The sequence below is a fragment of the Pempheris klunzingeri genome, chromosome 7, assembly GCF_042242105.1.
Source record: "Pempheris klunzingeri isolate RE-2024b chromosome 7, fPemKlu1.hap1, whole genome shotgun sequence".
Taxonomy (NCBI): domain Eukaryota; kingdom Metazoa; phylum Chordata; class Actinopteri; order Acropomatiformes; family Pempheridae; genus Pempheris; species Pempheris klunzingeri.
Window position 1 is genome coordinate 27,403,856 of NC_092018.1, and position 10,766 is coordinate 27,414,621.

Sequence of the window (10,766 nt, forward strand, 5' to 3'; positions counted from 1 at the left end):
TAGGGAGGAGAAATTGGAAAACACAGTACAAACCTACTTTTCAAACTCCAGTAGTTCTTTGTTTTTTCAGAGCAGCAGGGGTGTAGCTCAGATATCTGGATGCCCTGAGAGAGGATTGCTCTAGGCAGTCTTGTTTAATTAAATCATTCTTTTGGAATCTGTGTGGCCCCTCTCCAGCTGTGGCCCCTACAACTGACATAGCTTTTGTCCCACTAGCAATTTTATTGCTTTGCAACAGAATCCGGACATGATGCAACTTGATATCTTGAGACACTGTCTTAACTTTTCAGGTAGGCCCAGTGGCCCACGCTACCAAGTGTCCCATATTACGACCTTCTTCGAAGCTGGTTATAGTGTCCCTTAGGCCAGTTTTCCCTTCACACTGAATTCAATTATTATGGACTTTATATATTAGCTGTATTGGCACTATAACAGCATGCAGCAGAATTTAAGTTTTTTTGAAAATGGGCTCAAGGCAAATATACTCCTTGCCAGAGATAGATGAGAAGATTGATACCACTATCATGCCAGTACAGAAAATATATGACGATGCAGCCAGCACCATTAGTTTTGCTGTAAAGTAATTGCATTATCGGTGAGTAGTATCAGTGATTGATTAGCCTACATGTTAAAAGTAGCTATAGCCCAACACTGGTAATTATCTTTGTTAGCACTAGTTTTAATCAGCTACCACTATATCAGACCTATAAACATCTCTGAAGTCAAGCTGTCACTTCCAAATAATGAACCATGTGTATGAGCCATGTGAGACAATAGATATGTTGTAGCACTAACTATAGCTGTAGTAGTGGTTGCATTAATGACTGTTTGAAAGATACCAAATTTGCTGATCATATTTCGTCAATAAAGAGGAGGGCAGAAGAGGATACACATAACTTTCTGCTGGCAGAGAAATGCAAAAACAAAGGAAAAATAATGATAATTCAACTGAGAAAAATGTCTGTTTCAGCATACACTTTATGATCCACATCATGTATAATTAAGTGTCCCTATTGTGTGGCATTAAACTGTAAAAGGATAGTCAGCATTATGCTGAGCCAGATAAATTCAAATGTTTGAATCTCTTTCTTCATTTCGCGTTTTTAATAAAAAGGGATTTTTTTCCCGTCTCTACATGGAAACTCTGTTGAGGCTGTGTTTTCCTCATGGAACAGCAGTCAGGGCCTCTCGCTGATGAGACCTCAGTGATTGCAGCATCCAACAAACGCAGAGGATTGTTGCTTCCATAAATGTTATTGGTGAATGTGCATTTCGAAAGCACCGCATGCCTGCACATACTGTGCACAGTAATTACTATCATTTTTAGCCAAGCTGGAAGCAAAACTATGGAAGGCAATGTTGTTGCTGCATCTATCACTCTGGCCCAGACTGAAATATCTCAACTATTAGACGGATTGTCATGACATTCAGTACAAACATTCATGATCTCCAGAGGATGAATCCTAATGGCCTTGGTCATCCCTTGACTTTTCCTCTAGCGCCACCAGCAGCTCAAAGTTTTCACTGATGCATTGAATACACTCATGCAAAGTTTGTAAGCAAATGTTAACACGCTAAACTAATGGATGGTGAACATGGTAAATATATCAGCTAAATATCAGCACGTGAGCGTTGTCATTGCGTGCATGATAATATGCAGCAGTTAGCATTCAGCTCAAGGCGACACTACACCTTACACAGCCTCAGAGAGAGGCTAGCATGGCTGCAGACTCTATCTTGTTCAGATACAGAGGTCACCTGCTATTTGCAAATGTAGGATAGCTACAATCGCTTACAACAGGATGTATTTAGATGATAAAATCACCCTGTGACGCATCAAGCACAGACTTAAGTTCTGGCCACAGCTCAGAGGAAGACTATCTTCAAGTCTCATAAAAGAAATGGACTTGCAAACGCCGTCAGCACTGGACTACGTTCTAATCCAGTTTCAAGCACACAGCATGTAATAGCCTCACGGTGGTTTCAGTCCCAATTAGTGGTTGTCACTTAAAAATATCTGATGCCACTCTTGCACATAAAGTCAATTTAAGCTCTGTAGTTTCTGAGGTTTGCAGTGAGAGGTTTTTCTGTCACACACGGCTGTGTAGAGGTGTGCAGGGGAGAGAGGCAGGTCCCAGGTGAGTGCTAACTAGCCAAGCAGCACCCCTGCTGTACCCAGCCTCATACAGGCTCACTCATCCCACCACTGAGGCTCCACGCTAGGATATGTAGAGCTGGAATAGGACTGGCAGAGCGAAGAGCAGCCTTCACACTCACAGAAGCTGAGTAAATGAACAGGCACAATAGAGGACACCAGGGACGGGGAGGCCATGTTCCTGCTGCCCACTCCTGGCTGTAATAATATGGGTGGACACATAAGTGAATGGCTGCATGGGCCGACGGCTGGCTGCTCTAGCCTGTCTTTCTGCTTCATCACACATGTCGAGACAGACAAGAAAATAAGGAACAAGGACAGAAAGCTCAATAGGAGGTAGCATAAGTAGATGGTGAGAAATAATGGGCGAAAGACGGATGTTAGTGTGATACCTGTACTCCCTTCGGAGATGCAGTTTGAAATAATCTCTTACACAGGGATGACACACAAAGCGGTTTCCGACATTAGTAGTCTAAAAATGTCTTTCTAAGAACAGAAAACACCAAATCATAGTGCAAAGCTGACAGAGAAACACCCTCTGTCAAGGTTTACAATTACACTCCCTTTGACCCTCATCCCAACCCTGAATCATTGTGAGCTTTGCCATGAATGCCAAACAGAACCGTCCTAAACATGAGGGATGAGAGAAAGCTCTCTAGTCCCATTGAATTACCCACATCATATTTCTCACCATGTTCAATTAATAAGGGCTATTGAATTTGTGACCATGCGTCAAGAATAATAATTACAATATTTCCTTCAAGGATCATTTGTGGATGATTTATGTTTTTGAGTCACCAAGAAATTCAAGAAAGAGGGACTTGGAAAAGAATCAATACATGACACAGTATGGTATTACTTCATGCCAGCCTCCATAGAAAAGGAATCATTCAGGCAGATAGAGGTCTGTGGTCCCGCCTAGCTGATAAGTAAGAGTCATGGTGGAGGGAGGTAGGGCCAAAATGCAAAGCTTGGAAATATTCAAAGCGAGCGTGCTACACAGGTGACTCTATTTTATCTTTGAGATGAGCTGACTTCAATGAACAATAATTGTTCTTGATTCAGGGTCAGTTTGAATTAGTGTGTGTGTGCGTGTGTGTGCGTGTGTGTCCGTGTGTCCGTGTGTGTGTGTGTGAGAGACCTGCTGGGGATGTTTGTTGCCTCGCCTCTAATGGATGGCCACATTTAAGACGCTAAGAGCTAATAAAGAGTAATGGGCCTGTGGCTTCACTGGGGAGAAGGAAGAGCTATTTTGAGTTCATGAGAGAAAGCATCATCTCGGGGATTAAAGAGTATCGACCGATGAAGAGTAAACACTGCAATGCCGTGCCACTGGGCTATTTGGTAAAGCTGTGGATGGAAAAGACGAACTCAAACAGGCACCGCTGTTATTGGCTGGGAGGGTCAGTGGGGATGTCATTAAGGGATGCTGAGAGGGGCCTCCAGGTGCTACGAGGAGGCCTGATATGCCTGGAACCGTGTTATCACAGCAGGAGACTGCAGACTGAGAGGCAAGAACCCTGGGCACCCTGGACATCCTGCGAGCAGAGAACAGCATCTCCTTTGTGCCATCCAGTGCACATGGCTGGAGGGGAAAGGGGCTGAGAGCTTTTGGCTTGGGTTGGGAGGATGAGACAAGCACATATCTGTGTGCCAATCAGTATTCCCGTGGCCCCTCCGGACTTCTCTAAAACATAAACTGGGCTCCTTAATGAATCTCTTCCCCTCACACTGGCCTTTATTGCGAAACGATATCGTAAATCAAGCTAAATACAGAGGCATTCGTGGGGCAGAGTCAGTCAGTCTCTTTGTGAGTGCAGAGGGACATTTAATGGTGAGTGAGCTCTGTTAGGACAGAGGAACAAGTGGACACAAATCCAGCCTGGACTTATTGGCCACCTACTGATGAGAGCTCAGTTAGGCTACAAATTCTACTATTACACAGCAAACCGGATTTTAGGGGAGGGTTACATGACTTTAGATATTAATCAGTGCATCACTGAAGAAGAAAAATTCAGATCAATTACTATAACTTATCTTGTGTTCTCCATCATACTCTTTAAAAGTCCACTAAATCAAGGAAGCAAAGACAGTCTAATTCAGAGGATATTCTATACAAATAAAGCAGATTGATTATGGATGATGATGCCTGTCTGTGACTTTTACAGCTCTGATGAGTGCGAGGCAGCTGCTGATCATGAAAGTAAGTGTGAATAAAACCGTAACAAGTTTTTCTGCCCCTAGGGTCAAGACACGTCAATAAAAACAGTTATCCCTTTAATGATACAACTTCAGAGTTCAGCTATGGTCAACTGAAAAACTCTCACAATAAACGGTTGTTACCTAGAATTTGTTATTTGAATTTGTTAAAGCCAAAATCGTGAGGCTTTACACGGTTTGCAGAGGAGCCCGGGGATAACAGCCTTAAAATCCGTAAAAGTTAATTAAATCAGTTTATATAGTCAGTATAGAGGGAAGATTTTCCCCCAAATCCCTTTATTTATAGCAAGGTGTGAACAACAGAGCTACTAAATGAAGGAGTTCTTTAGCACAGTGTCTGTGCATGCCTAAGTACCTCCTTATCCAACCCTGCTCCCTCCCCAAATCTACTGGTAAACCTCTCCCCAAGGTCACCCACATATAGGATGGTAAATTCTGTGCTCTTGAGCTCTCCTGACAACACTGATTCCCTATAAAAGCAGCAATACTGCAAGTTTTGGCTACGTGGAGTTTATGAATCTAGTGTGGTCTTTTTCCGAGCTCTCTCTTCTGTGTTCCACTGCACCAAATCTTAGGTTCATTGCTAATTAATACGCGATAGCAATGCTGATAATTGACCTGGATTTGCTCCTCAAAATTGGAGGCTGTAAGAATGTATTCATCAGCAATAGAAAGATGTGAATGGACAGAAAAGGGTGGAGATTCACTCCACCTATGAATGAAATTCTGTTCAATTGCACAAAGACAGCAGCTGCCACTAAAGAGAATGGTGGAAAATCAGTGAAACTATAGAGTTCCTGGTAAAAATCAGTTTGTCTCAGCTATCAGTCAAGCAGACACACAGACAATGTGTTATAGCAGCTGAGGCCGAACTGTCATGCTAAGGGAGAGACAGCTGTTGGGTGTTTGTGGCTAATAAACAAGGACGGCAAAAACATTTGAGGATTTAAACACATACGAATACCGACAGGCAATAATTGCTTGGGTCTACATCAAACGATGGATTGCTTTCAACCATCTTTCGGTATTCTTGGTACATTCAAGCACTTGTGTAAAGTTCCATCATCTGATAATTGACAGCGACAAAGCAAAGCACAGCAGAAATGGAGAAGCTGCTTATAACTGGTAAAAACTGTATTGCTCACCGCGTGGTGTGGAATTAGGATACAGATACTGAGAACACGACGTCTTGTGTGCTTTTATAAAATCAATCTTATAAATAGAAACAGTGGCTGAACTTGGATGTCATTAAAATGTGAGATAAGCAGATTCACAAATCATAAAGACGGCTGTCCAGCGACAAACGTCCCTCACTGCAGTAACGCCCCATCAGTGGGTCCACCTGATCGACGTTGGAATATCTCATTAACTGTTGGACTGCTATGAAAACTTTCATGTTTCCCAAATGACATTTGCTTTGAGCCTTCAAAACTTCAAACAACTGTCAAAGCATAGAGGACGCCTTGTAGCAGATATCGCTTGTGTCTCGCTCAACACACCTTCAAATAAGGTAATATTCCAAAGTCTAGACAAATGGCATTCTCTTTCCTTAAAGCTGGTGTCGGTCTCTAACTTCATGTCAAGTAATGTTTTAAAAAACCAGTGTGTCTTTTAGAAAACTGATGATAAAACTATTTACAACTGTCTTAGTTGCATGCTGCTATGCGCTTAGACTGCCGGGGGACTTCCCATGATGCACTGAGCTCCTTTATCTTTCTTCTCCCTCTCCCTCTCCATCTGTATGCTCCATGTCCCTTTAATGTATGTTACTAACTTGGTATCTTCCCTGGAGCTTTTTGAGCTTTCTCATCTCTCAGGTTCCTGTGGATCACGGTAGCGCTACACCTGGCTGCAGTTCTCTGGCTTCCATGGATCGTGGATATCCCGCCGCTGTGGGCCTGCGTGACTCTCACCGCAACTGTTGTTATTAGTCATTATCCATAATTAATAATTAATATCATTCATATATTCATTATTGCCATATTATTCATCATAATCAATAACATGACGATTCATTATTCCACATGCACCAACACAGGAAGCCACCCACCGCTGAGGTTCTGTCTGAGGTTTCTTCCTGTTAAAGGGCAGTTTTTCCCTGTCTTTGTTCCCTATGGCTTGCTAATGTGGGGATTCATGAATCCTTAATTTTTTAATTCTCAAATCGATGTGTCTCTCTTGATTAAAGAGTGTGCTCTAGACCTTGAGATAATGTTTGTTATTAATTGGCGCTATATGAATAAAGATTGATTGATTCATTCATTGATTCATTCATTGTTCTTCCAAGGACTACAACAGACTACAGCGACCAACAGTTTACCTACTGTACCGCAGTATAGAGACATAGTAATGCTGATATATTCTTTTAAACAACACACTAGTGAATGATATCTTTATCCTCATTATTTATGACTGTAGTGACTACAGTAATAGCAACAGCTGATGTTGCACTCTGCACAGACGTCACCTGACACTCTGCTTGTCTCAGACATTAATGCATATTCTGCACTAAACTGTACCAAGGGACAAAAGAAAAAAATCACATAGACAGAAAAAGCTGAAAAAACACTTAAATCTTAAAGCCTTAAATCTAAGGACTTTGAACTACACACTTACACATCTTTCTCTTAGTTACAAGATGGGTTCAGGGTATATCTTTCTAATAATGTAAAGTCAGTGTAATCACAAGTAATATATATTTTAAATTCTTTAATCCTTAGGAATATACAAATATAATTTCCTCTTTCCCTTTATAGAAGTGTCCATTCACCCGACACTGCCTCGTTCCCCTCTGAGAAGAGCTTTTATTGTGGCTCCAGATGGACTGGTTTTAAATCTGCAGTTTAACCTAAAACCTGTCAGAGTGGGAACTAACTCCATGAACAAGTAGATCTATTTTGGGCCAGGGGAAAAAAGCTATTAAAGCAGGGAAAGAGGAATGTTTCTATTTCAGACTAGCTCTGAAGGAAAAGCAAAGTGCTTTCACACCACTGACAAAATCTTTTAGTTTTAAAGAAATATTTCCAACAAGCAATGTGGCGCGGCACATTTTGTTTTCAAAGCCCCTCTGTCCAGCTGCCAAGCAGAACTTTATTTCAGTGATTGACAGGAACTCACTCTACACTCCAGCAAACTGTAGTCTGTAGGTATCCTAGAAGACTAAACGGTTCCTCCTGAGCCCGCTTTTCACAGACGTGGGCTTTCTAATGTGGAAGAAAAATAGGTGAGGAAACAGAAGCTAATTAGAATTTTAGTTCTACAAACATTTCTTGGACACAAAGCTGCTCTGCAGGCAGGAAAAAAAATCTCACTGTTTTGAGTTAATCCTCAACAGGCCAAGCCAAAGCACCACGGTTCTTCCTAGCTAACTATTGTTAGACTGAACCCCCATGAAAAGCAGAGAAGGGAGGGGGCAGCCAGTGTTATGAAGCCTTACGCTCGTGCTGTCACAAAGGAAACTCTTGGCATATTAAATTACCCCTGTTTGCCATTATGCCTAGCTTACCTGTGAAGTTCATCCTAGTCGTAGAATATATACCTTACACGTATTCATGCACACATAACTGCTAGTTAATCCTATTTTGAAAGCTTTTCTGTATTAACCCTCTCTCATCACAGATTTTTTTTGCCCAGCAAAAGGACTTTCACCAGCTCTGTTTACAATGTCTGGCTGGAAAAAAAAATAGGCAATAAAAAAGAAACAGCTCAATGCTATTGTTCCTACTAAAATCTATTCCTTGTAACATAAAAAAAACACATAAAACAACAAACTCATAGCCACTGTGGTCAATAATGCTATAACATGAGCCAGCTTGCACAGTCTGCAGAAGATATGCTAGCAAATTAGCTCACTAGTGGTAATGCTACCCCTGTCAGTCACATAAAGCTGGGTGGAAGCAGTATTACTACTGTTAATAATGATCCCTGGTCTTCTGGGATGTCTCTGCACATTTTCCACAAGTTCTGGCATTACTCTGTACAACAGTAAATACTCAGGTGGGAGAGTGTGTTATCACCTATTCTTTATCAACTTTATGCTGCTGCAGTGGAGCTGCTCAGGTTGTACTGCTTCCAAGTGTAAAATATCACTAACTGTATAACTGTGACACAGCTGCTTCCCTTCATAAATTAGATGATGTACTGCTATAAAAGCATCATCCTCTTAACAGGCTTGTCAAAAATCTGTATGCCTGCTGCACACAGTGACAGTGATATCTTATTAAAAGTATCACAGAAAAAGATCCAAAAGATCAAACATCACAAGCTCGCCCTCCAAGACAATTCCTTATCACACGTAATAGCCTTTTGCTTCTGTTAGCAATACTGTTATTTGGTTTCCATTCTCCAGAGCAAAGAATTCCGTGTTTCATTTCAGTGCATTTACATGGGCTTATTCATAAACACACCGAGCATGAAATCACATGGACTGACAGGTGACTCGCTCATTGGTGACTTTTCATCCTTTGTCAGCAGCGCTACACACTGTAGAGCCCGTGAGAGTAAAATAAAACAAACCTCATTCAGGTGACTGACAGCAAGTCGTTCACTACACTTTACTCTGCTAGAGGGATAGATTTTATTTTCTCTGGTGGTCTGAACCACGGTGAGCTAATGAGGAAATAGTTGTATATAGTTGGAGCTGTAGTCAAGCGTACATCTGGACATCATGCATCAGGGAAACTTGTCTAGATTAGCTTTCAAAGAACCATCATTTAATTCTGTCATTAGTCCGTGCTGCTCGAATCACACCACAGTTTGACTTTAGGTGGATCAAACCCTACCTTTGTTGGTGGTTTCAGTCCACGGGGTTCAAATGTGCAGCATTCAGAGCAGATTAAATAAACCTGATTAAATAGTGAACAGCCCCACGGCACATTAGGGTAGTCCTGTTTTTATTCCTAGGGTTCCTGCTAGGGCTGTTGTCAACCAAGGAAAATCTGTGTTGACTGAAATTCTACCAACTCTTCAACTGACTGATTACTCCATCGCTCTTCTTCTGCTCCGTGTTCTTTTTCTTGGAACAATAATTTCATGGCTAGCTCGATCATTCACTGGAGAAGGATAATATTAATCTTGTTGTCCAGCCAATGAGAATTTGGAATAACAGCATATCAACCAACCAACCAACCAGAGGACGTTACTACACATTTTTCTTTCCAGAAGTCCATACTTTTACTTAGACCTCAAGCTCGATTTTTCATAGGATATTTGACATCTAAGCATGAGTAGCTGGATGTTTCTCATGTAAATAAATGATCTTAAAATCTATTTAACTGTCATCATGTATGGTACATTCAGACAATGTATGCTTTTATGTTGCCGAAGATTGTAGCTACCAATCCATGTTGGAGATGGTGAAGAACAATTTTATTATTATTATTATGTTATTGATTTTAAGTCTGCATCTAGCTCTCTTATGTTTCCTTAATTCCGCCATCTTGGGTCACCTGTGGCACATTTCTTCTTCTATTACTCATTTTAAGGAGAAGCTGCCTCGTTCAAGACAGTTACTCCCCCTAGCGGTGAGACTAAGAAGTACAACACAGTCCAGCGCTAATTCCATGTGTGGGCCGTGTTCCAATACATTTTTACAATTTCCAATGAAAATTGGACCGGGGGGGGGGGTCTGAATTTTGTATTTTAGGAGACAGAAAAAAGTCTGGAAACATTCATATTTCTTTCCATTTTGGTCCGTTTTTGCATACTTATACTGACCTTGTAATTGCAAAAATCTAATTCCATATTCTGCCATACGTTTTCATTCTGGGTGAGAAGCTCATGTTCAGTAATTTGAGTCAGCGTTGATAAGAGGAGACATGCAGGGAACTCTCCAACCAGAGTGTGTAAAAACATGGCTGCACAGGTTTAGTCATACCATTACCATTAATATGATTAAACCCTACTTCAACACTGGTAGCCTCTGTATCGCCGCGGCCCAGTTGTTACAGCATAGCTCTATTTCTTACAGCATGAAGAGATACTGTATACCAAAAATAAATCACAAGTTCACTACCCCAGTTCCCTCTGAGAAATTGTGTGCGACTCCAGATCCCTTATCAAATAATTGATAGAATTCTTCTATATCCTTCACTTTCAGGTTTCATGTACTTTGTATGCTTTTGCGAGGGAGGATCTGTACTTCTTCTTTTTTTTCTTTTTTGTTTCCCAGTGTTTGTCTCAGAGATGAGCTCATGTTTACTGTGCCATATCTCTGGAGCAGAGAGTGATTCTTCACTTCTCATCTATCTTCATTCTCAGAGATCAACCCACCTCTCTCAGCTGGCCATCTCACAATGTGTTTCCAGGCGTATTTCTCATTCGGACAAAAGTTTCCTCCTCAACATGCAGGCCAGGTCCTGAATATTTCTTTGAATCAACCACTCCATTCCAA

The 10,766-nt window shown here is 41.3% G+C and overlaps 1 protein-coding gene across 1 annotated transcript in view; it reads right to left on the reverse strand.

Moving 5' to 3' along the window:
- LOC139204299 (transmembrane protein 132C) overlaps positions 1-7,893 on the reverse strand; it is a 106,944-nt gene extending 99,051 nt beyond the window's left edge. The window contains exon 1 of the mRNA XM_070834297.1: positions 7,881-7,893. Within this exon, the coding sequence (XP_070690398.1) occupies positions 7,881-7,893 (13 nt within the window). The remainder of the gene's footprint in view (positions 1-7,880) is intronic.
- Between the last annotated feature and the right edge of the window lie 2,873 nt (positions 7,894-10,766).